The sequence below is a fragment of the Trichoderma gamsii genome (assembly GCF_001481775.2).
Source record: "Trichoderma gamsii strain T6085 chromosome Unknown Scaffold_55.2, whole genome shotgun sequence".
Lineage (NCBI taxonomy): Eukaryota > Fungi > Ascomycota > Sordariomycetes > Hypocreales > Hypocreaceae > Trichoderma > Trichoderma gamsii.
Window position 1 is genome coordinate 149879 of NW_020171392.1, and position 26128 is coordinate 176006.

A 26128-nucleotide genomic window follows, 5' to 3' on the forward strand; every position below is an offset into this window, starting at 1 on the left:
AAGGAATAGCAAGGCGCATGGCGTTTGTCCATAGATATAGACACCCGGGATAAAAAGGTAGACAGTGTAAGCCATGAAGCTAGAATTGATAGTAATGATTGATAACAGCGATTTGATGATAGTGCTCTGGTGACTTCTTTTATGCCATCAAGGGGCAACTTCAACTCAGCAACCACATCCAGCTGACATGGTCTTCATCACTCATCGTCTCAAAGTACGATTTTTCCCCCTAGTATGAATATAGATGTAAACGTCTTCTCTTATTTCAAAATAATGCCGCCCGTTATTAAAAATGCTGAATGCCGAGTGGGAGACATTCCCAGATATTTGAGCCCGATCAAGGTCATCCGTTACCAACGGCCCAAGATCAACCTCTTTTAACTCCATAAACGCCCTGTACCATACCATATCCCCCCATCGCACATATATATTCCAAAAGAATCGAATGCTGGAACCCCAGAGGGGGTTCAAAAGAACAGCTGTATGCGGCGCTCGCTCGCTCGTAAGGCAATCAAGGCAATCGTCGTAAAACAGAAAAAAGGCTGGCCCGTGTCGGAATGTTTTGATACTTGAATTTTTTTTTTTTGGATTGGTTTTCTTTTCGGTTTTTAACTCTTGGTTTTGGCTTTCTTCCGCGAGTCATTTGACTGCTCTTCCTCAGCGAGCCGCTTCCCATGAGCAAGGAGGTCCTCCGCTGCCTCTTCACCTACATCGCCGACTCCTTCATCCTCCTCAGTGCATTGGTCGCACTCTTGGTCGAACTCATGTCGTTCTTGGAACACACCGTTTGAGCAGTCTCCAAAAATCCCATTGTTTTTTGCCTGGAGACATGATAATTCTTGCGTGAGCTCTTCCCATACTTGGTCCTCGCCACACTTGGTGCAAGTGCCGGTAAAAATGACTAGACGACACATGTCGTTGGTAGCTGGAAGTGACTTTCGAGATACGGCTCAGAAATTATGTTCGAGCATGGGTGTATCGTCCATCAAACCAAGATATATTGAGATGCTCGCAGTCGTGGCGCCCAAGGAGAAACAGATGAAAGTGAGATGAAAATTGTTTGCATAGAGGCAGAATGAAGATTAATGAGACTGTAGAAACTGAGGCAGATGTTAGATGTGTCGTCCGCGTTGTAAATAGGTTACAAAGCTTATGAGGTTGTGAAGCAACGACAAGGGGAAGTGGGCTCACACAAGTCGACAAAATGGTGTTAGTAGAGGTGGACACACGGGCCTCCATTCAGATCTCTCTGCGGAGAGGATCAAACGTAATTCTTTGCCCCTCTGCTTCAATCAGAAAGTTGCGTTGGTCGATTAAATGAGAAGAAAAAAATGAAAATGTTTGTTGCACGAGGAGCCCGTGTCGTAATTGAGTTGGTTCTGTGCTGTCAAAGTCACACGGCTGACAAGTAATAACGGCTATTGTTCATTTGTATGAGAGACGGCAGCACTTGGACAATCGGGTCGCTGCATGTGATGTGCGAGGAATGGCGAGAAGAGCAATATTAATTGATCATGCCCTCGTTGACAACAAAGAGAACACAAAAGGAGCAAATGAGGAGAATGAAAAAAGAAGGGGGCAGATGAGCAAATAATTTGACTTGTGTGCGGAAACAAAGTTTCGGTGCGGAAGAGTGGTGAAGACATGGCAACCAACAGCATCAAGTCAAGAATGGATCGATGTGCGCATACATGTATACTTGTATACTTGTGAAAACGCCCCGTCGAATCTTTGCATGGCTGAGAAGAGCCCATTACGAGTAGGGAGGTACCTACTATGGCTGCTACAAAGGCAGCCCTCCCGTGTACCTCGAGAGCAGAAAGTGACAACAGGCACAATTAAAATGCCTGCCTGCATACGTCGCACCGCACAACGGCTGAGGATGGATGCAGCAACCTCTTTGTCACCTATCATATTCGGCCTTTCGCGCAGCGTCTGTCTAGTCTTGAGCCCACCAGAGAATTATGGGCCCCGGGCTTCTAGCTTCCATGTTTGAACCCGGGGCAGGCCAAGCTGCGTCGGCTAGAGTTATCAAAAGGTATCGGAACAGACGGTAGGGAGAGGATCATTCAGGAGGGACTCGTTCAACTCATTCAAGAGGGAGTCTTGCTGTTTGCATGCAATACAAGACAGTGTCGGCGTCCATTAGGCGACTGACCGACTCGCTCACAAGGGGCCTTGCCGGCCTTGAAAGCCAGCCCGTGCGCGATCTGGACGTCCAAGCATCCATAGAAGGAGATCGATCTCGTCTTCCCTTTTTAGAGAGGGCCTGTAGAGGGCATAGGGGGTGCGTGTCTTGCATGCATGCAAGACCTAGCCTCTCTGTTAGTTTGTACAAGTATGCACACGCCAAATGTATGTATGTCTGAAGCAGTCATATGTACAAACTTCTACTTGGCCACTGCAGAACAGATTGCTGACCATCCATGTATCTCTGGCCATATTCGGAGCTGATGGTATGATGATGCTGCAGCCACATAAGGGTACCACTACCCGAGGCTCGTCCTGTCCCGTACCACGACGACAGACACGGCTCGAGAGCCACACTTGTGCGCTCGCCACTTGGATCTGAGACCTGAGACCTGAGACGCCGAGAGACTGCTAGTTTTGGCACGGGATGTCATAGCTGGGCCCCCAAACAGGCAAAAAAACTGATGCATTATCGATTGCTGCAGCTGTCACGAGTCGCGAGAGCGAGGCCTGTTCCGCACTCTGCAAAGGGATCAGAGGGCGGAAAGCAGACGTGCAGCAAGTGGGACCATGCTGCAGCCGCCAAGATGGCCATTGGATTCCTTCCGGGCTATGGCCGTTTACGAGTAGAAGCGACGAAAAATCAAATCAAGAGAGGGAATGCTGGCCAGCCATGGTGGCTCCCTCTTCGTTCTTGTGGTGTAGCCCTCCAAGGCGGGCGGATGGGCGGGACGAGAGGGGAGGCTCGGCGCCACCATGCCTCTGTGCAAAAGTATGTTATATTGCCGATTCGATACGATGCGATATGCGCTCCATACGTCTACTTGTACACAGCTGCGAGGTCTGCGAGGTGGTGAGCGGTAGATCGACCAACAGATTAGCGGACGATGGATGAACTGACAGGGCCCTCGCGTGATTCTGACGGGGCCAGGATCCAACTTGCCCTCTAGAACGGGGCTTCTGTCATACCCTTAGCCGTACGCAGCGTTTGCTGGCCTGCATTTGGCAGTTATTGCCTGCCTTGCTGGCTGCACGAGCCTGAGTTTGGACAAGGATGCAAGAGATGCAAGAGGATGTTTCTGGCGGTTGATTGACGAGGCAGGTCAGCAGCAACGCTTGGCCATTTCCGCCTGAGGCTGCAGCTTACTCTTAGCGACTACAGCCATTACTGCCACTACCTTCTATCCTGACATACAGTTCTACTCGTATAAGAGCAATGGTGTCTATATGCACGGCTTCCGTCGTAGCAACTCAACTACTGCTACTGCAGTGATCTGTGCAGCAGCTACGGGACTCGCCTCCTCTCAAACCCAACGCATACACCAGACGCCTTTATCCGCACCAACCGCTGACAGGCCGCTGCATGTCTTGCCTGCCCTCTTTCTCTCCCGCCCGTCCGCCGGGAGCATGCCTGAATAGAGCACCGAGCATCATCTACTTGTACGCCGGCTGCATAAAAAGAAAAGAAAAGCCCACACTGTTGCAGCCACACAGCAGGGGTGCGGAAAAAGCAAAGAAGAAAACTCAATCCTTCAAAGAGCACGAGCACAGGCACAGGCACAGGCACAGGCATAGGCAAGTCACATGCAACCCGACCTACTGCGGCCAGATTCTGCGGCCACCCAGACTCAGGCCCGCGAGATTCTGCGGCCGGCCATTGTCGTGATGGTGCACACAGAAGACGAAACGACGAAGATGTAGAGAGCCTGGCAGCACAGCACCCTGCTCGTTTTGTGACACTCGCAACCTTGTCTGGCTCTGGCTGCGTGCAGATTTACATTGCATGATACTGCAGCAGCCACGTACTTTTATATGCGCAAGGGGCCGACAAGACGCCTTATTCAACTGCCCCCCTCTGTACATGAATGGCTGTTCAACTACAGCAAATAACTACTCCAAAAGGCACGGGGGTTAAGGAATCTCAGCCCAATAGCGGCAGAAGACGAAGAGGGCGGAATAAAGTGGCGGGTAGGACACGCGCTCCTCCACAGAGCTGAATCACCCATTTCGCATGCTGGCGACGCATGCCAAGATCCAGGTCGCCGTTCAGCTCTTAAAGCCCGAGACATTGCACCCCCCAAATCTTGAGCCTCTGTATTAAAAAAAAAGGTGGCTCTTGCGGCCCAGCATTGTGTACCCGTTGTCCAGCGCAACATATCCTGGCATATAACAATGTCATCCCGCTCAAACGCAGTACACGGGATCAATATGTGATAGCGCATTATGACTGGAGCTTAGCTCTCTCTCCGCCATATCCAAGGGATATACTGTATCAAAGACATTTTTCACATCTTCACATTTCAATAGGCAAGAAAGAGAGCTCTCACCGCAACTGCAAAGACACCAAAAAATGACGAGTAACTTATTCTCAAGAAGCAAGAGAATCTCGGCACTTGTATCGACGACCCCCGGTCCCTGTCCAGCTGAAGATGCCTCCCTCGGCCGGCGCCAGTGGCCACACGCCATTAGCAGGTTTCATCATCCAAAGGCAAATGAATACGCAGTCGCACAGCCATTGCACTCCCCTACTATGCGTAAGAGTAACATCAAACTATGTTGTATAAGAGGTATCTAGCTGGCGCGTGTCACCCGTCCTCATACATACACATCTCCATCAAGGTCTGCATATATATCAATATTACTAACCACTAGGCACTTATATATATGATTAAACCAGCCCTTCAACAACTAGCAACCCGAAGGATTTGCCTAGCAACGGGGAAGCACATCCGCTCAAAATGAAACGCAGCAATAGTCCACCCGGCTTCTCCTCCGAGCTCCATCCGATTGGACGCCTCTCCAGTCTCCAGAAGCCATCGCCCATCGCTCATTGCAGGGCCGATAGCTTATAGTACGCAGTATGACCACGCTCATCTCCACTTGTATGCATCCTCCTATTCCCTCGCTTGATGTGTGCGCGTAGTATAAAGCCAATCGCGGTTTAGATATATCCTCCTCCAGGGCCGCTGCCAGCCGGTTTTGTACACAAGTAGACATATGCATGCACGCTGCCTCAGCTAGCCACATCGATACACGGATATAGTATTTCAGCCTGACAACTAGAAACCTTTGTCGCCAATGGCTGAGCACCGTCAAGATTCTGTTCTGCAAGGGACACATCACCGGCTGCTCGACTAAAAGGCCTAGATGTTTCTAGCCAGCTTCCTTTACACACCGCAACATCTCGTTTACAACGGCAGCTAAGCTGTTTTATCATACCTATATAGCAGATTAAGCTACTAGTATACAAATCGTGGCAACTTGTTCTCCCCTCTTCAAACTCCAAATGCCACTTTCTTCCACCGCCCCCTTGTGTATCAAATCACCGTCCCATTTCAAACCAGCCGGGTGTGGGCGTACGGCAAAGCTCTCAATCGAGGCATCGCATCGCAACCAGGCGAGGGCAAATCAAGAATAGAAGAAGAGGGAAAATGTGATAATAAAAAAGATAGGTTAAAAGTGAAAAGAGGTGATTTTGCGCTGGTAACGATCTGTGCAAGACTAGCAGTAGGCCAAATGACAGCGCAGATTTCTCGTCACTCGACTTTGTTCCAAAGTTGTCCGATGGTATATTTAGGTATATCCGTAGGCAACAAGGGGTCCAGCTGAATTACGTAGATTGCGTAGAAGATAAGAAAACAAGGTCAAGAATCCAGTAGTCCTTTTTCTTTTTTTCTCTTTACTTCGGTGTTCGTTTTTGTCTCTTCTTATTTTCCTCTTTTTTTGTTCATAGATTTCAGAAACTAGTTGAGTGTAGAAAAGACACTCGCGTTTGTGACACAAGTCGCCATAATCAGGTAGTGAAACAAACACAGGTCATGCCTTGGCGTCATGTTCCGCAAAGAGAATGCCATCATGATAGGAATGCATAGCAGAAAGGTACGTCATTCTCGCAGCAACAGATCAGTCAGCGATCCATGATCGGCAAAGTGTCGACATGTCAAAGCGAGTCCAAAAGTCACGGCTCTCAGGTTTCTGGTCCCTTTTGCAACCACAGAAAGCAATGCATTCTGTCACTTAGCTCTGTCAACCTGGCGTCCTTTTTGCTGGAACACTGACCTCAGGACCATATATGTACAGAGGCGATACGGCAATCAGGAACACGGTAAGCGGGCATGGGCACTGCTAGCGCGCAAGTAGAATACCAAGTTTCCCGCCGGAAGTCACCGGGCTAAGAGAAAAGGGGGCGGTACGTTGTCATATCAGCCGGGCCGTAAAATCGGAAAAAAGAAAAGAAAATCAGCAATCCTTGAGAAGAAGGAAAGAAAGAGATTTGGGTGAGGGGTATATATAAATGGTGAGTACAACGTGGACTCCATAAGAATAGTGTCATATAGTCGTGGGCTTTTTTTGTGAGTTAAGTTTAGTCGGGAGGGATTTTTTTTGTTTTCTTTGTGGTAGCGCTGGTTCAAGTCAAGGCATCTTCAAGGGGGCGCTCAATCTGCGAATTATTAGGCCAGCGCCCAGTGTCAAGGTCACACCCAGTCACGAAAGCACGCGGCTGCTCGCAATCAACGAGTATTACTGGGCTCCAGGAGGGAGAGCACCCGCAGGAGGGCCCCCAGAGGGAGGAGTTCCTTGTCCTCCCTGTTGTTGCTGCTGGTACATCAGTGATTGGTACCAGAGAGCAACGTAGTTTTGATAACCACCATCTATCAGCGTTGGTCAGTAAGGGCTAGTAAGGGCCAGTAAGGGTGAGAGCCGTATGAAGGGACTCACATTGAGCATATGGATCTGTGCCATCGCTTGAAGAAGTCTGAGGAGGTTGGTTAGTAGAGGAATCAGGGCCTTGGTGGGTATAGCTTGGCCGGTCATCCTGAGGCCCACGGCCACGGCCGCCGCCACCACCACCGCTGCTCTTTTGTCGCTACTTGTATGTTAGCCTGGCATTCATCAAATAGCCTACGCGATGGCGTTTTCAACGTACCACGGCATCTACTTTTTCGTCAATTGCTAGCTTGGCCTGGGCGATGCTTTCCCGTGTCCCAACGAGTGCAATCTCTCGTTGAACTTCACCAGGGCCTGATGATTGCGCTACGTTGATCTTACAGCCCGTGACGTTTTGCATCTCTCGAATGGTTTCGCCTCCTTTGCCGATAATCATACCTACTGCATCAGATGGGACATATATCGCATCAGTGATCTTGTCACCAGCGCCGCCGCCAGTGTAGTCTCTCGGAGGTCCATCGTTGCGAGAAGCGCTCGCAGGCTTCTTGGTGCCGGAGGCAGGGCCATCGCCTCGGCTGTCGCTATCGACAATCTCCATGATGAAATCCTTGGCCCGGGCAGCAGCTTCACGGCTACCAATGAGGTTTACAGGTCGTAGGCCGTTGACACTCTTTGATTCACCAACAATGTTGATGTGGCAGCCAGATCGCTCCTGCAGATCGCGGATAGTCTCGCCTCCTCGGCCGATGATGAGGCCAACTGTACGATCGGGGACCATGATTTGCATATGGTCTTCGCCATCTCTTAAAGCTGCTGCTCCCCCTCTGGCAGGATCGCGAGGCTTTTCTTGGGCGCGGTTAAGGGCTCCCATTCCGCTGTCTTCAATAATGCGATTGACAGCCGTCTTAACTTCAGCGCGACGTGCGCGCGGGCCAGTGATCTTGCACTGTCTGAATGGGCCGCCATCAGTAGCTGCCAGGAACTGCACGCGACAGTTGGTGTCGGCCTCAATCCTTCGCAGATTTTCGCCCTGGCGGCCAATAATCAAGCCAACCAAGCTGGACTCGATCTGGATAGTCTCAGAGTTGTCATCGCCTCCTCTCAGAGGAGATCTTTCGCGGCCGCTGCCGCCACTACGAGGCGAAAAGGTGCGGCCACGTGATGGGGGGGAATAAGAACGATCGCGGCCATACTCTCGACCCTGTCCTCCACGGCGATCATCGCGATATGAACTGCCGTTATTGTGGTATTCGTTACCGCCTCGCGGGGGAGATCGCGACCTAGATCGACGGTAGGATCGATCCGAGTTTCGAGACTCAGCGCCGTAGACAAGCGGGCGGTCGTAGGGTGTGATGCCCTTCTCGGTCGCAAAGGCTCGCGCTTTCGAGATGATGTCGTCAAAGTTCATAGTTCCCGAGTTGACAGGTCGAAGGGCGCTCAGATCGACATTACCGCTAGACGCCGGAGCAGGCAGCCCAGAGCCACCGGGGAAGCTCGCGACACCCGGTGGCGGGGGCTGATACGATGCCGGCGGCGCACCAGCAGGCGGCGCTGGATATGCGCCGGTTGCTGCCGGAGGTGTCTGAGTTGAGGTCGACGATGGTGGCCTCTGGGAAGCTGATGCGCACTATTAGTCCATGGTCCAGTCTCTATAACAGAACTATCTAAGTGTCTCACCAAGCGCGGCCAGAATGCTCTGGATATCGGGGCGGGCAGGTTCAGCCATGGTGGCGGATTAATGTGGTACAGCAGAAGTTTGAGTTTGAGGTCGAAATAACGTTGTTTTATACGTCACAATGCGATCGAATAGTGGGCAGCTAGGATCGGTCAATGGCAGACTTGAGAGCCAGAGCGAGCGAGCGATCGACAGTACGGCGACAGCAGCAGCAGCTCGCAAGTAGGTACTAGATAGTATTTGACCAACACAGCACAATCAACGTTCACAGGTTGGACTCGCGCGCGCAAATATTGTAATCAGAGATGTACAGCCACTAGCGATCGGGTTGTATTGATATAGATTTAGACCGTTGGACACAATGCGACTTGCGAAAAGTAGGCCAACTTGGGCACTATTGGCGGGATTCGAAAAGAGAATGAACGTGCAGCCTGGAACGGGCGCAAAAGTAGAGAGGAAGCCGCTGGACGGTCGCAGCGCTGTTCCGGGGGAGTCGCCTCACTCTGGGTCAAGGCAAGACAGTAAGCGCCCCGTCTTTGAGGCCGTAAATGTCGGTTGCCTTTGGGCTAGAAGATGGTGAAAGGTCTGGCGTCGGCCGTGATATTGAAGCAATTTTTCGTGTAGTTCATGGCGACCGGATTAACGATGCGCCGGGGAGTTTGGGGTTGCGCCGCCAGGATTGCGCCAATCCCGGCAGGCCTGAAGCGCTGCCAGAAGCTGTGCGACTAGCCCTGTGCTAACGGATTAAAGGTGCTGCAGATGATATTACAGACAGGCTCCAGCTACCGCTTTCGTACGCGGTGCTCCGTCTGGGATACGACTCTGGCATTATCCGTAATTGACTGGGCCTGTGGATCACCGAGAGGCATTGAAGTCTTGCGGCAAGCGACCAAAGTTAATCTCATGATCCATGGAGCGCCCTACTATACGAAATGCACGTAGTATTGACCACTAGTAGTAGTAGTACTACAAAATTGCTAGGCAGATGCAGTTTAAATGCCCTGCTTAGTCGTAGAGTAGCATCAGCTTGCTGGTTGTGTGATGAGACTGGGGGAATCGTGAATATCCCAGTCAAAGCCAAGCTTGCTCTATGTCACCTAACCTGCAACTCATGGGTTTATTGTTCAATGCCCTTGAAACAGTTTCATAGCCCGGCGCCACGCAATCTACTCGGCCTTTCGAGGTTCTGTACCGCTCTGTCACTAGCCCTCCGAGGTGGATATCGAACAAGTCCCTTGCAGTCGTTAAACGAGTTCTTTGCGATGCGATGCGATGATGCCCCAGACTCGGACCACAAACCGCGGCTATCGCGAATCCCGACCGCCCAGTCAGGCTATGAATCACAGCAAACTCCTAGGGACAAAGATGAGCGAGTCACATGCGCCACCAGGGGCCCTCGATTGAGACAAGCTGCGGAACTGCGTACTCGTATCGTGTGCGTATAGCTTGCTCTGGCACTGGAGAAGGCACTCGAAATGGGACTGGAACTGGCACCGCCACCGGCAGCGTACCTCACCTAATAATTAGCGCGCCTCTTCCTCGGTGCATACGTGCGATGAGAAAGAAAAAAATCCTTCCATTCGGGGCTCAAAGGGTTCCCGAACCGCAGTGATTACGCGCCACGGCCACTTTTCTAGCGACGCCCATCGTACCTTTTGGCTCGGTAGCTGCGGAATCTGCCCTTGGCATCAGATCAGCTAACAGTGCGCCGGGTCGCTATTTTGCGCGCAGCCCGTCGTCCCATCAAACGTTAAATACCGGAGGTGGCCTTTGGTCAAGAACGGTGCATCGCCTCCATCTGATGTGTCGTACTTGTAGTATATGCTTATGCTTTCCACATGCTTTATGCTTTACGCTTTACGCTCGTTGACCCTGAGACAATGCCGTTGAGCGGGACTAGCTTTTGACTTGTGAATATAATCTACGAGAAGAACAACACCTTTTTCGCAAACAGCATCGCCTTCATACCTCGCCAACTGATCGTGCCATCGCGGCTTTTCACCCTCTGCGACAGTCCGAGCTTCTCAACGACAGCACTACCAACCCCAGCACTACCGGCTCCAGCACAATGTGTACACGCAGCGTCATCGAATACCGGTGCAAGCACCAGGTCTCCAGAGGGAACACACGATGCTATCGCGAGGACTGCCCCGGTCCGAGAGAGGAGATCGCATATGACACCGAGGACTGCCCCCAATGCGAAGGCAAGAATCGAGTCCACTCTGCTCGATGGTGCCCCATGGGCTGCTCATGCAAATGCGTCATCATGTAGAGGCCATCATCACAGACGAAGCAAGGGATATAACGTGCCTTTTCAAAGCTGCTGAGCGTTGCTTGCCGGCAGTCGATATTTGGAGCAACCTCAACGCGGCAAGCTCGGACATGCAAAGCGACGCGTGTACCTACCCCAACTACACCAGCGGATTGATAATTTCATTTACTACCAGCATTTTTCCATCATGCTAAATTACCTCAATCTCAAAAAGGCGACATTGGCGCTGTCCGCGCGAAGTATTTATCATTCCATCGCTTTGGATATACCATATGCCGAATCTTTCGTGGATTACTCGAGACGTTGGATTGGAAAGACAGTGGTGTTATAGACGCGCGAACGATCGAATGACGATACGACGATGAAAAGCGGAAGCCTGGCTGCATGTATAGAAGGGAGTTGGAGGGGACGATGGCAGACCGGAGAACAGCGTTCTTTTTTCTTCTTCTTTTTCATTTCAAATCATGATACCTCCATTAGTTATGAGAGTTGGCGCACACAATATATTTCGCTACACGAATTCTATGAACCCGTAGCGTCTGCTTAGTAAAGCTTCGATGAGCTCCATGGCCTGCCCGTTTCAGTCCCATCTCACGCATCACCACCTCTTAATCTCATGCCGCTGCAACTCACCTCTCTGGTGGGACAATCTTCAGCACCTCGAGCTGCTTTTCCCAGGGCTCGGGGTCTCGCTGATCGCTAATCCGCGGCCCCCACCTGGGGAAAGCTACAGGAATACTCCCGGCTAAAAAAGCGCTGCAACTGGCCTTTGCTGCGCTTTTCTCGCGAATCAATAGCGGCGCTGCTCCACAGCCACTGAGAGACACGTGGAATGACACCGGCAGGCGCTAAAGGCCGCACTGCTGCAGGGCCTACAGGGGAGCTCCGCCTGGCCAATCCAGCCGCTCCCACCGCCGACTAAGGTTCCCCAGCGTAGCATCCGCAACGACTCCAGGCGGCCCTCTTCTCTCGCTTCTGAGCCCATCGTCATTCGCTCCCAGGACAGCTTCGACGTGCCTCGCTTTCTCGCTGAGCTGCTTTTATGACTTTGTTTCGCCATGGCTAAGAAGGCGCGTCAAAGGATCAGCTACGGTGAGACCCCCGCGACTCCGTGCTCTGGCGGCATTTGTCACTGCTCGATGGCTTTGCACATGCATGTCGTGAGCCCACCCCGCACGCGACAGACGGCCCATGGCATATCGGACGCCGAACCGACAGCTCTGTAGAAAGGGCCCGGACAAATCAACTTTGGGGGAGACGTTGGCTTACAGTTGCTGATCTTGTCCTACCAGTTCTCGAAAATGCCAAGTCCTCGACTGGCGGACATCGCCTTGGTGTCAATGGCCTCGCCGTCGATCCGGACAACGCCATCCTGTAAGCGACTCTCAACTTTGTATAGTCTGCGCTGCTTGCTCAGGGTATGCGTCCAAGACAATAAAACCTCGCTAATATATGGGCCTTCTTTTTCTTTAGCTATTCCGGCGGTCGAGATGGCATGATTTGCGCCTGGGATCTGAACCTTGACCTGCATCGCCGAGCCGACGTCACCGACGACGCATCCGCGAAGCCACCCAAATCGACCACCACATTCCGAGCGCAGACGCAGGCGCATATGCACTGGATCAACGACATCACTCTGGCGCAGCAGAACACCGCATTAGTCTCGGCATCTTCCGACCTCACCGTCAAAGTCTGGCGGCCACACTCTCAGGAAGGCGGCAACCGCGCCCTCAAGATTGGAGAGCATGCCGACTATATCAAATGCGTCGCAACGCCCCCGAGAGATGTCAATGCCAACTGGGTTGCCTCGGCCGGCCTCGACCGCAAGATTTGTCTCTGGGATCTCAACGGCGGGGGCCAGACACTCGAGGTTACAAAGGGCGAAGAGACTACGGAGAAGGGATCCGTCTACGCTCTCGCAGTGGGCCGCAACCTCATTGCCAGTGGCGGACCCGAGAAGACGGTCAAACTCTATGATCCACGCTCCGGCTCCAAGGTTTCCAACCTCGTCGGCCACGTAGACAATATCCGCGCCATCCTGATTGATGATGTGGGTGACACCATCTTGAGCGCCAGTGCCGACAAGACGATCAAGATGTGGAGCGTCAGGGGTGGTCGTTGCGTGTATACATTTACCATGCACGACGAGAGCATCTGGTCGCTGTATTCAGACGACCCCCGCCTCGGTACCTTTTACAGCAGCGACAGATCGGGCCTCGTTGCCAAGACCGACGTACGAGGCAGCTTAGAGGATATTGATGACGGACTAAGTCTCGCTATTGCAAAAGAACATTTTGGCGTCTCCAAGGTTGTGGCTACGGGCGGTCACATCTGGACCGCTACCGACCGATCATCAATCAACCGCTGGAAAGACGTGGACACGAGCGCAGACCTGCCACTCCCCGAGTCGTACCGGCGTCAGCGCGCATTGTCAGCGGCATCAAACAAAACACGGCAATCGGCAGCAGCGTCAATAGCAGCAGTAACAGCATCTCAACCGCAAACAAACGGAGAAGCCAAAAAAGAAATTCCTGCCGAGTCAATCTTACGAGTATCCAATACAGCCACTTTCCCATTGCGCGCGCCCTTGGACTCAGAACCGAATCCTGTCAACGATGGTTTGTCAAGAAAAGGATCAGAAGTTGCTGTGGAGCAGCCAGAGCCGGAAATCAAACCCATCTATAATTTGCCTATAGAAACGATTGAAGGCCAATTTGGTCTTGTGAAGCACAAGCTACTCAACGATAGAAGAAGAGTCTTGACTTCAGATACCGCCGGCGACATATTGCTATGGGATCTAATCAAGGTACGTCCAACCTGCAGTCTCTCTCTCTCTCTCTCTCCTTGTTACTTTGAAAGCTTACCCATGAATAGTGTAAACCAGTCCAGAGCTTTGGAAAAAAGCATCTGGAAGACGTTGAGAGACAGATCAACACGAGAGAAGCGGTTGCGCCGTGGTGCTCGGTTGACTTGAGCTCCGGCAACCTCACAGTTGTGCTGGAGCCGTTCAACTGCTTCGATGCCGAGGTATACGCCGATGAGCTGGAACTGGATGAGCCCATTGAATTTAGGGATGACCAAAGAGGTAAGTTTGATATCTCCCACTCGCTTTCGCCTACTGCAAAAATCTGACATTCTTCCCCAGTCAGCCTAGGAAAATGGATTCTGCGGTATCTATTCGCCAATCTCATCGATGAAGAGATTCGACGTGACGAACTACATCGGCAAAAGCTGAATGAAGGCGTGGAGAAGAGACAATCTACCACCCGCGCCGATGCGCCATCATCAATCATTATACCCTCGCCTGGTCTGTCCATGAGAGATTCATCAGATCAACTCCTAACTCCTCGCGCCAGTCTTCCCCATCTTAGCGTGACCACTCCTGGGCTCGCTATCGGACTGGCGTCTCCTGGTGCTGTCATGACTCTTCAGGGTGTGCCAGAAGAGGCTGTAGCAAGCCCCCTAGAGAAGGCAGGGTCTCGTCCATCTGCCGAAAACGACTACTTTACTGCGGGTATTACGCCAGCTGGCGGTGCAGCAGCAGCCCCTGCGGCCACGGCAGAGACATCCGAGCCAAAGACATCCACGGATAACGGCAACGAAAAAGGAAAGGAAAAGGACAAGGCCGAAAGTAGCAAATCTCCATTCAGCAGAAAATTCCGCATGTCCTTCAGCTCTAGAAAGCTTGGCCGCTCGGGGTCCCAGGCGACACAGGAAAAGCCGGCCGTCGTCGATGACAAGGCTGAAGAATCCGAGTCTTCATCCAACCATGAAAAGGAGGTCGATGATAGCTTCTTTGGAGTTATCCAGAAGATTCGAAACGAGTACGATAAGCAGGCTGCCGAATCACCCGATAAGCTGGTCGAAACTCGAGTAACGCCGAGCCTACCATCCGATACTCCCGTTTTGAAACTGCCCCCTGGAACCAAGGTCATTATCCAAGAAGAGACATCGGGTGGCAGTGCAAACTTGTATCAAGGAACTGTGGAGCACGTCGGCCGGGATGCCGACATCATCGAGCAGAAGGCGCCCATGTGGCTCGGCGACGTGCTGCTGCTGAACCAGATTCCGATGAAGGACCCTGTCAAGATATCGTTTATTCTGAATCCCACGGACAATCTGCCTCCGATTGCCACGGATGGAAACAGCCGACTGAATGCCAACCGCATGCTGCGGGTGAAGAAGATACTGGCTTACATATCCGAGAGGATTGAGCCCGAGCAAGAGGAGGACCCTAATGCGCTCAAGCCAGAGGAGTATCTTGAGCTCTACTGTAATGACCAGGTAAGATGGCGTTGCCAGCACTGTTTCCCCTCTTCTCAGGTTTTATCTAACACAAGCCTCTTCCTACAGCTCCTTCATCCAACAATGAACCTTGCCACGCTCCGAACCCACGTCTGGAAGGGCGGAAGCGACATCATGCTCTACTACAAAGCCAACGGCCGTAAGGAAATCCTGCCATTACGGACTAGCTCCGATGCAGTGCCTGTAGAGGCAGCTCCCGTGCAAGCCATGGTAGAGCCGACTGAGGCTCCCAATGGCGTATAGGCGCGTTATCTTTCTTGGCTGATACCTTGTTCCTGCTTTTCAAGTTTCTAGTAGCGTGACGTTTCTTTCTGCTTCTTTATTCCCTCGCCTCTGCCCTTCATCTACGGTTTATATCCCTGCTTACAAGCGGTATATATGCATGGCAATTTCTCCTGAATAATTCTTTTTGTGGTATCATCTGATGTCGTTATTGTACACAAAAGTATCCCATGGCATAGGGAGGGAGGGATATACAGTCTCGAAGCGCTGATCCCTATTCATACAAAGAGCCCTCCTAATGTTTGCCTTTATGTTTATACAGCTATATTGATACATACATATCCGTTCGTCACAGCGTCTATATATAACCCTTTTCTCTTTTATCCTTGTCCTTTTATGAGTCTGTCGCAAATGTCTTGAAGAAAGCCGTGAGATCTGTTCTGTCATGATTGTATGGTGTTCATAGTGTTGATGACCCACTGGTAACTCCCCAGGAATATCGCTCCGCCAATTGATATCCACGTCACGCGCGGCGCAATGCCCGCAAAGAAGGGTCGGACGCCCTCGTCTCGCGCCATGCGCCGGAACACCTCGCCCACCGACACGCGCTCCTTGGACAGCATGACCCTCGTCTTGAGCACGTCGAGCGGCGTCGTCGACGCGGCGGCCACGCCTCCCGCTAAGCTGCCGTAGATGGCGCTCTCTCCGGCCGAGACGTCCCGCCCGTCGTTGCGGCGCCGGCGACCCCATGCCTTCATGGCCTCCCACAGCGGGAACTGGATGACGGTGAAGGGCACCTCGCGGAAGACGGTGATGCCCCAGCCGCGGTACAGCTCGCGCCACACAGCGAAGAGCCCCCCTCCCGCGGCCGAGTACCGGCTGAGGATGTGGCCCAGGGCCTTTGCGGAGGAGCCGCCGTGGTGGCCGGCCTGGGCGCGCTGCTTGACGACCTCGGTGGGCACACGCACAGAGCAGGCGGCGATTTCGCCCAGGCTGGAGGCAATCATGTGCGTGAGGATATCCGCTGGTACCCATACATTTCCTGTGTCGTTGTCGTTGTCGCTGCTATTTCGTCGTATTCGCTGTCCGAGAAAGCTCTTTGTAGTTTCGTACGTGCAGAAGAAGAAGGCTGCGCCGGGGGCGGATCCGACAACGGCGGAGCCGATGCCGCGGTAGATGCCTGAGAAGCCGCCCGAGGGGAAGAAGCCGGCGGAGGATTGGAGCCGTGTCTTGAGGGTGTCGAGGGGGAAGAGGGAGAGGTCGACGGTGGTTCCGGCGAGGGCGCCGGCGAGGAGGGCGGATTGGAAGGATGGTGAGGAGGAAGAAGACATTGCGAGGAAAATAAGAGGATAGAGTAGTGATAGAAGAGAAAGGGAGGGCTGGAGAAGCCCAGCCTCTTTATTTGGAACCGTGGGAGGAGGATATGATTGCTTTGTTCGGAGAGAAGTTGAAGCTATAGTTCTGTATGCATGAGTCCGATAAAGGTGGGTGGGTTTATCGATAACCGCTGAAAAGCGATCGGAGATGCGAGCACTTTATGTGGGGGTGGCGGACATTGAGCAAAAAAGGCAGGGCTTCGATTTTACCCTGGAGAGAGGAATTACCAAAAGGCGAGTGAGCTGCGACGAGGAGATCAAAGGTGAATTCGATCAAAGAAAGCAATTTGGCGCAGTGGAAGCGCGCCGGGCTCATAACCCGGAGGTCGCACGATCGAAACGTGCAATTGCTAGTTGTCTTGATTTTTATTTTTTTGTTGTTCTGTTGGAACTTGTATACATTCTGACTCGCCTGGGTGGAACAACCGAGTAAATAGACAGGATACGATGTGAGTGAGAAGAAGAAATTATGTCATGAGCATTGGGTACATGAAGTTCAATAAACTTTCCTCTTTGTTGATTAATGACATGAAGTCATGGAGATTCATTGGTGTCTTGTGATCTTGTGATGGATAGATAGCATGGGACAAACACACAAGCACTGGCGACTATCACTCAGCAATAAGACACTTGTATAAACTTTTAATCAGCCATTTATAGTGATAAGCTCAGTTGATGTAAAACAATCTCTGTCCTTGCAGCAATTGTCATTCTCTATAACCACCCTAAACTAAACCATACCAACACACTAAAACACCACCCATGCAAGAGCCTACAATTTCACATGGCATCCCTCATACTCGTTCCAGCTTTGCTCGTCTCCTCGGCAGACTTCTTTGTCCTCTCCTGCAGCGCGGCAATCTGCTCCGCCGAATTGCTATCCCTTGACGCGCGGTCCGCCTTGACAGCCTCTTCGCTGTCGGACGCGAGCTCGGGCTTCCAGTGGCCGGAGCCCTTTTTCTGCTTCTCGAGGGAGTCTTTTTTGTGGTGCTCGTAGTCGACGTTTGTTTCTACATGTTGGAAGTCTCGTTAGTAATCTTTTCTTTTTTCTATCTTTTTCTAATACAAGTTGTGCTGCAGTAAAAAGATGAATTGGACATACGGGTTGATGATTCCTTGAGTCCTAGTCTCTTGGTGGCGGAAAAGGCAAAGCCGCGATGGCAAATGGCCGTTTGTCTCGCAGCAGCGACGGCACGGAGAGTCAAGTTTCGAGAATACATGTTGAAAAGGTATATGAGTAATAGAAGATCAAGAAAATTCAATTGATTGTCTGTGAGTGAGTCGAGATAGGTAGAGACAAGGTAAGTCGATTGTGGAAGATGGTAGGATTAGAGAAGAGAAGATGAAGAAAGAGAAGAGAGAGAGGAGTTTAAGACCAAAGCTTAAAAAAAGGAGCAACAAGAGAGACAAACCCGATTTGCAAACGTCATGTCACTGCTCTCTCTCCACCGCACCGAAAAGGTACGGATTCGCGCTCATCGACGCAGGTAGCTCGCATCGAAAAGCCAAGCTTCTGCTTGTAGGGCACAATCTGCCGCGGCTATGTGACGTCACCATTGCAACATGTTCCGACAAGCACAAGCACAAGCACAAGCACAAGCATCTGAATCGTGATGATCGATGAAACCAAATAATAAACACCTTTTTATGCTTAAATTGCTGGGAAAATGAAAGGATTTGGCCTGGGATTCGAGATGCAGTGTTGAGTCGTACTAGTAGTCTATGGACGAGTTTCGAGTCCATTATGCGCCTTGGTATATCTGTTCAGCTTTAAGCGTGTTGCTCTCCGCCACGATGCCAAAACGGGTAGGTAACTTTTGCTGCAAAAAGGTACCCGCATACCACGCGAATTGAACTGATGCTATTACTGCTACTGCTATCGATGCTACTGATGCTATCGATGCTACTGGTGCTATTGCTACTGGTGCTATTGCTGCTGGTGCTACTAGTTTTAAAAGGTATTTTGCAGTTGTATCAATTCAACAAAAAACATAGACGAGCTACCGTATGTAACAGCTGGGGGTTGGATAATAAAATTGGGGTGCTGGATAGCTTTTCCCCGTATCCAGAGGCAAAGACATCACATAGGCAAATTAATAGTTTGTTCAAACAATCGTATATTCTCGTCCTGTAGGCTTTCAAGCCGCGGTATCTAAACCACACACATGCGCCATATAAAATTCCCCGGATAACGTCGATCCGCTGTTCCAACACCCCCAGAATTTCCCATGAAGATTTGCAACAACACCGAAAAGGGGCGACTCCAAATATGAATGGAAAAAGCCCGAGAAGAATCCCTTTGAAAAACCCGACCCGCAAAACCAGATCTCATTGTTCATATATAGCTTTCCCTTCCTCCCAAGCCCACTCCAATATGCTTCGCAAAATAGAAACAAAAAATAGAAAAACACACGATATAATAATCAAACATTGGTCTTTTTTTCTCAGACTGAGAGAGAGGGAATATCCAGTAACACAAGGGGCTCGCGTGTTCGTCAGAGCAGCGAAAAGAAGAACCAAACAGGACAGATCCACACGCTGTGTCTCCCAATGGGGAGGAATTGTAACAAGTTTCGAAAAATGAGACAAAAAAACAAAAGAACAAGCCGCTTTCCCCGGTTCGATTTGCACACTGCGGAGCCGCAATCAACTCCCCCAAAGAAAATCGACTCAGACCAACTCCCCGATTGTTTCCCAATAATAGTAATAAAAGGTTGTAAAAAAAAAGAACCGTTTCCAGTATAGTGATGCCGCAAACAAGAACCGCTCATCTTCCCAAGAACCCCGCCAGCCCAAGGTATTTCCCGTAAGTGACTAGACAAGAACAGCCGCGCCGCTTCCAACACAATTTCATAAGATACTCGCTTCTATATCTTTCTTTTTTTGTTGTCTTTGATGACTTCGTAACCCGTATAACCGCAAGGCAGAAGGCATTTTATAGTGTTTTTAAGCAGGAAGGACAATGCACTTCCAGAGATGGTGAGACGCCGGATAGTCGTTATAAAAATGAGAAAACAAATCCCACAACTCCACTGTCGGTTACCGATGCAACACAATTATAGAGAAATGCAAGGAAATTGCCGTGATACAAGGAAGAAAAAAAAAAATCAAAAACGCCATGCGTTCCCAGCCTCAAACTCAGCAAGGCGGCTTCAAGAGAAGCAACAAAAACAGAAAAATGGTATCGATCTTTCTCAAGTCGCGCCGGTAATATCCTCGTAAGAAAATTCTGTCGAAACAAATCGGTGTATGGCAGATTAAAGGTGCTTATACATAAGAATGGGTACAGGTGTGATGATATGTCGAGATAAGGAGGATGGTTTTGTGTTTTTATGAGGTAGCCTATGACTACTAGTTGCAGGCAACTGCCAGCAACTGCAGGTCTATAGGGGAGAGAGAGGTAGAGAGAGAGAGAGAGAGTAGAAGAGAAGAGAGTCAACAGCCTCGAGGAACCCAGCCCACGAAAAAGGTGATATGTCACTTTGGTTTTTGAAGGTTTCGCTTGTGCCCGCCATGACAAAAGAAAAGAGTGCCGTAAAACAAAAAGACGTAATCGTACTTTTTTTTCTTCAATGAACGCACAGCACGCGACAGTAAGTGCGAGGGAGTCGTCTTCACGATGTCCATGACAGCGTCTCCCCAACTAGGGAAGCGCAGACGACCCACCAAGACACTCTACCATCGGCGAATGTTCTGCTGCATGCGGCCAGGCGACAGTGACACAGGCGGGCTGGGCATGGAGATGCCGGTGGCGGGGTTGACAATGGGAATAGCATTGCGACCGCGCGCGGCAGAGGGCTGGTGCAGCTTGAAGCTTGAGGGCTGAGACTGGAAGCTGGGAGGGACAAAGGGCGGCGATGACGAGTTGAGCGAGAAGGCGGGGGCCACGGTCTGGGGCTGCTGCGTGGGCGAGGCTTCGGGCGAGTTGCTGGCGAGCGAGGAGCGCTCCGAGGCGGAGATGGAAACCAGCTGTTGGCGCGGCGAGTCAGAGAGGCTGCGCAAAGACGAGGGGGACGAGGCCCCCGATCTTGAAGGGCTACTCACGTCGCTGTCAGTCAGCAGGCCGGGGCAAAACTCGAGGTCGTCCTCGAGATCGAAAGATCGGCCGGCCTCGAAGCGGGTGCGAAAGGCGGACAGGGCAGCCGTCTCGTTGAGCTCCTTCATGCTGCGCACGCCGCGGAACTGGCGCTGCGAGTTCTGCGAGACGGTCAGGCGGGGGGTTCTGCGGTTGCGGCCGCCGCTGTGGTGGTTGTGCGAGACAGAGGCGACGTGCGCAGCATGCGCGTTGTATCCGTAGTATGAAGACATGATTCGGTCTGGGAGTCTATGTTATGAGTTGGAGATGTGGTGGTGGTCCAGCGTGAAGGTGGACGAGCCCGGGTTGTTGTTGACGTTTGGTTGCTTGGTTGCAAAAATCTTGTGTGTGGAATCGAAGCCTAGTCGCTAAGCGGTAGGGCAGCAACGATTTGGTAGTTGACGGTGTAGAGTATTGAATCTAGCTTGAGCAGCAGAAGAAGCGGATTGATTGAATTAGACAGTTACGACAAATCGGGACGATGAAGAAAAGAGTCGTTGCAAAGTGCCGGCGTGGGTTGTGTATGTATCTAATTTTGGAGAGCAAAAAATGTGTGAAGAGAAGTTTAATGTGGTAGCAACAGCAACAGAAGGTACTGCAGAACGTTTGGGGGCGGGTGGTACAAATGGGTGGGAAGCAGGAAAAAGCAAGAGAGCAGAGGGAAGCAGGGCAGAAGCGCTCGGGGGGTCTGCGGCGGGCAGCGGCCTTTTTGTTTGGTTGCGAAGCCCTTTGGGGGACCCTCTTCGCTGAAGGCCCCGGCGGCGCAGCCTGTCGAATGAGATTCCGGCGAGCCAGGATGCGCCGTCTTCGCCACCGGCTAGCGATTGGGCTGGCGTGCAGCAGCGCTGCTAGTGCTGGGTCGTAGCAGGTCGAGGGCTCCGTACCGGGACTAGGGGCCCCTTGGGGGGGGGTTCCAGGGCGTGTGCGTGGCTGCGTGCACAGTGGGGATTGCTGCAGAGCGCCGCACGCGGTACTTGACGTTACAGGGTAGCCGCCGCACGTACGATGGTGACGGCGCACTGTGGCACCATTGATGAGACGCCAGCGGCAGCACAGCAGCGGGCGAATGCCAGGGGCTGATTCGATGGAGCCGTGTCGTCAGGTGGCAAACCACACCGTGCATGCGCAACAATCCGCCCACTGCTCTTCTCTCCAGCGCTGCGTCCGTCACACTGTGCTGATCTGCAAGCGGCCTGGCTGCAGAGACAATCAATCGAGTTTCCATGCGATGAAGCCGGACGGACTCGGGCGCTCTCGCTCTACTCAGCAATCCTTTCCCCCCAGATTCTCTTCCCACGCACGCACGGACGCCCTGATGCACTGCATGCGCTGGCATATCTGGACATTTGATCCAATGCTTGATCCGTACACTCCAATATTGCAACAAGCGCTGAGACATCGATGCCAAGTGCTACAGTAAAAAGACACCAGCGCCACCGGGAACATCAACAAATACACACAAACATAAACCGCGCGTATACCGGTAGACGCCCTGCACAGTGTCCGTGCGAGCAGCCTCTGGACAGCCCGAATGTCTCACTCTGTACCGTGATCCCCAATGCCCCAAGTCCAGTACAGTATGCGCAAGTATGCCTCGGTGGTCCTAGACTTTTGCCCCTGCATCATTACCAACCGGGCGCCAGGCCTCCATCGCAAGAAGCCTCCACAACGCCAAGTGCGCTGGCCGGTACCGAGAGGTCGCGTGGCGGGCTGCGTGGAAGCCAAGTCACTCGTGCTCTTCGTGCCTACAAAACGTGAGATGCCCAAATTTGCTGGCATGGGGCCCAGATGGGGATAGACTTTGCCAACTTCACACGGTGGCAATGGGAGGAACAGGATCCCGTCCGCACTCACACGGTACAGGCCCAGGGATCTTCCCACCATTTCTAGGAGAGAAAGGCCACTGTGCGCGCAACTTTGCACTGTACGGCAGCAGTACACAGTGAACTGACCAGCGCCCTTTGTTGTTGTGACAGACGGGACCCTCTCCCCAACGCCCAGTGCGTGGTTTGCGTGGCTATCCCAGCCATTCCAGCTCGCCGACTCAAAGGGATGATCACTTGACTGCATCGTTTTCGTGCCTAGTGCGTCGTCGGTCCATGCGGGCCTAACGCGATTTTCTGTCACCTCTGCTGACCAACGTGGTGCGAATCCCGCAAGCGATCTGGTACGAAGACGACGGGTGCGACAGTACAGTGCCGTAGAAGTTGCTAATTCGGATCGCCTCTTTCTGGCTCCTTCTGGCCAGGAACAGTAAGATGAGAGAAGATGAGAGAATTGCTTATTTGGGCCCAATTGCTCCGTACAGGAACATTCTGCTATACATAGAAGATACTTGGAGCTTGGTGCTTGGTTGCAGTGGCGCCACAGGTACTCACTATAATTGTACTCGTAATAAAATAGCTGAATCGATTTGCCGCCCAGGTTTCGATCAGGCAGAGAAGCAGACAGACATGGAGGAGTTCTCTTCATGGGGGAATTTGCTTTTTAAAATTCGCAATAAGCATGGGCGGAAATTGGAACCTCGCTCTCGGGCTTGCTGCTGCGAGTAGTTTCCAGTCCGGGCCCTGATGAAAGAACGGTGTTTTGCTTTCAATGACATCAATCAAAAAATAAACGAGAAGCAGAGAAGCGAGATACTAGAGGCAATATTCTCTGTCAATGCGATGGATGCCCATCGGGATGAAGCTGCTTCATTTCGGCCCGCATCTGCATGTACGGCTGCTACCGACGTGCCGGGCTCCAAGCTGGTAAACCGGAGTCAGTCAGTATCAGCCCGCTCCGGCCTTTGGTTTTCTTATTTTATGTTTATTTTTGTCTTTGTTTTAGTATTTGCCTCTTGGGTTTGAAAGCGGAGAGGACCGCCCTTGATGCATCCTCGCCTTGTGCGTCGAGACATTGGGGTGTTGTATAGAAGCAGGTGCACCTCAAGAACATGGCATTACTACGGTTTTTGTATGGAGTGAAGAAGTACCTATCTTCCATATTGCGTCTCCAGTTGTACAGTACAATATGTGTGTGCGTTGCATTTCTGACTGGCTGGACGAGACTCAACCATCAAAATTGCACACCCCAAACATCGACACAATACGGGGAACGCTGCGAAGAAACGCATTCCGTTTCTCATTCTGCCTCCATAGCTCGGCCTTGTACCTGCGCCAGCTTGCCGCCAGGGCCCAAGATGAAACCTCAAGCCAAGCCAAAACGCCCCTGGCAGGGAGTCGAGCAGGCCCCTCTTTGGCTGGCCTGGCCCTTTCTTTCCGGCAGAGCAGGCAGTCTACTTTACGGGCAGTTCTGCAGCCTACCTTATTCTACAGTATTGACCCGCCGATGCACAATGATGCTCGCCGCTTCGGCATCGTAATTCAGCGTCTGCCTGCCAAGGCTGTTTTTGTTGTTTTCGCCACAGCGTTGCGGATTGACTTTCCCCACAGCCACAGCTCGAAGCCATCGCTACAGGTACCATCTCCATCCAAGGTACCATCTCTCGGACAGCGAGGCCGTCGTCTACGCTTTGGCGACAGATGGGCGAGCTTCCACGGCCCGGCCGCGCACCGGCTCCAACTCTTTTCAGCCAGCTGCACAGTAGCACTCATTTCCCACCCATTGCTGAATCCAGCACCGTTCCCACTCACACTTGATACTCACTCGATGAACCCCAACCCTTCTCACCACTGCAAGTAATCCGCACAGGGGGGGAGAGCCGAAAAAAGGTGGCGGTCTCTAGTAAGCACGCCTCCGCGCACTGTGGCGTGGTGCGGTGGTTGGATGGGCGGCCAAAGTGGAATGACGATGCTAAAAGGGATGCATTTGCTGTGTGCTGGACCAAGTTATCGTATCAAATGACAGGTTTGGGCCAACGCCACCGTCGGCAGCCAGCCGGATTCCTTGCCAATGGCGGCAGGGCATTGTCCAATCTGGTGATGGGCTTCTCTTCATGGTGTTGCAGATCCCACCCACGGGGCATTCTGATCGTTCAAGCATCTGCGCCTCCTCCATGATTTTGTGCAGCTTGGGGGAAGCTCATTTCATGCGTTTGGGCAAGCAAGAACAGGGTAACACAGATGCCTACCTGCTTGTACACCCATACACAGCATGGGCGGTTCAGACTGAGATCCTTCTAGGGGAACGCTCCAAGAATATGATCAGCCCAATAGCACCACATGCTGGTGGCAGACTGAACGCTGCCGACATGACAAAAAGCTTAGTTGGCCCAAGACAGTCTAATTCGGGGTTTCGCAGAGCTGCATTGGATCGATGCAGCTTGTTACACCGTGGCATCGATCTGCAAAGAGCTGCTTCGCCTCCCCCATGGCTGGCTGGCTGGTGGTGGTGGTCGATGCCGCTGCAGCGAGGCTTGGTTCCTTTGGCGTAATCTAATCTCTGGCCATCAGTGGAAATCCCAAACCTATGATTGCAATTGCGGGCGTTTGTGGCATTGTGCAGCGCCCCGAGAACTATTCTTGCTCCCTCTGCCGTCAGGATCATGCCAGGCTTCTGGCTGTCTGATGATATCTTCAGGAGGATGCCGTCATCACTGCTACCCAACCGCTTCTCGGTGGCCTGCTTCAGCAGAGCTGGAACATGCTCGCAGTAGCTTTGAGCGTGTTGCCCGCCTGAGTAACGCCATAGCCGCCGGTTTTGCATCGAGCTCTGCACGGGGTTCCCGTCTCAGGCCAGTAGCGCGCGGTGCTGCCGCATCAGCTTGCTTCTTTCTGCAAAAGCAAAGGCTAAAGTGCTTCGAATAGAACACCGCCATGTTGAGGTTGAGGGCGCTAACAAAGCCGGCAGCGTCATCCAGCCACAAGCGCCATCGCCTTGTGCGCATACGGCCACTCCTGAGCGAGTCCTACTCGCAGCAGTAAACGCCGGGTCGGCTCCGACGTGGCATTGGATGGATGGGTGGCCTGGCCTGGCCTTTGGTTCGAGCATGGCATGCCCATGTGCGGCCATCGTGATGATACAGTACAGCAGTACCAACCATCGACTTCCACAAACAGCACAGCCAGCTACTACGGACGAGTACCCGCTAGCTTGTCGTTCTAGCACTCGCCGTTGAACTCTTTTTGCGGCATCATCCCTCGCTCGTCTCCCTGCACCCACACAAAACATCGTACTGCACTACCGCTACTAGCAGCAATATGTCTCGGAGGGTTGCCGGCTACAGCTCCAATCCAGCCAACGTGATGCTTGTCTGGGGTGCTCCGTAGCAGCACTCAGCAGTACTAACAGATGCTCAGATCGCCCGCTGTATCCGGCTCGGTTCGCCGCTCGATCGCGTGGCTCTCACTGCCTGGCTGCTTGCTTCCGGTACAGTTTAGACGTCTGTTTGGTTGGCTCTCAGC

The 26128-nt window shown here is 52.2% G+C and overlaps 6 protein-coding genes across 6 annotated transcripts; 1 reads left to right on the forward strand and 5 right to left on the reverse strand.

The window, feature by feature from the left end:
• Positions 1-608: 608 nt before the first annotated feature.
• On the reverse strand, positions 609-914 carry TGAM01_v210061 (hypothetical protein; the record flags this gene model as incomplete). The annotated part of the gene is made up of 1 exon (XM_024550707.1): positions 609-914. The coding sequence occupies one exon, from the start codon at positions 912-914 to the stop codon at positions 609-611; it is 306 nt and encodes a 101-aa protein (XP_024404555.1).
• Positions 915-6711: 5797 nt separating this feature from the next.
• Positions 6712-8584, reverse strand: TGAM01_v210062 (hypothetical protein; the record flags this gene model as incomplete). The annotated part of the gene is made up of 4 exons (XM_024550708.1): positions 6712-6842; positions 6910-7057; positions 7118-8475; positions 8536-8584. The coding sequence occupies 4 exons, from the start codon at positions 8582-8584 to the stop codon at positions 6712-6714; spliced, it is 1686 nt and encodes a 561-aa protein (XP_024404556.1).
• A 3279-nt stretch (positions 8585-11863) lies between these two features.
• On the forward strand, positions 11864-15353 carry TGAM01_v210063 (hypothetical protein; the record flags this gene model as incomplete). Its single annotated transcript, XM_018808770.1, has 6 exons — positions 11864-11897; positions 12098-12179; positions 12279-13611; positions 13680-13890; positions 13951-15089; positions 15159-15353. 6 exons carry the CDS (start codon positions 11864-11866, stop codon positions 15351-15353), a joined length of 2994 nt encoding a protein of 997 aa, XP_018657979.1.
• Positions 15354-15775: 422 nt separating this feature from the next.
• Positions 15776-16663, reverse strand: TGAM01_v210064 (hypothetical protein; the record flags this gene model as incomplete). The annotated part of the gene is made up of 1 exon (XM_018808769.1): positions 15776-16663. The coding sequence occupies one exon, from the start codon at positions 16661-16663 to the stop codon at positions 15776-15778; it is 888 nt and encodes a 295-aa protein (XP_018657978.1).
• Positions 16664-17488: 825 nt separating this feature from the next.
• Positions 17489-17928, reverse strand: TGAM01_v210065 (hypothetical protein; the record flags this gene model as incomplete). The annotated part of the gene is made up of 2 exons (XM_018808768.1): positions 17489-17718; positions 17811-17928. The coding sequence occupies 2 exons, from the start codon at positions 17926-17928 to the stop codon at positions 17489-17491; spliced, it is 348 nt and encodes a 115-aa protein (XP_018657977.1).
• A 2455-nt stretch (positions 17929-20383) lies between these two features.
• On the reverse strand, positions 20384-21016 carry TGAM01_v210066 (hypothetical protein; the record flags this gene model as incomplete). Its single annotated transcript, XM_018808767.1, has 1 exon — positions 20384-21016. The coding sequence occupies one exon, from the start codon at positions 21014-21016 to the stop codon at positions 20384-20386; it is 633 nt and encodes a 210-aa protein (XP_018657976.1).
• Positions 21017-26128: the final 5112 nt, after the last annotated feature.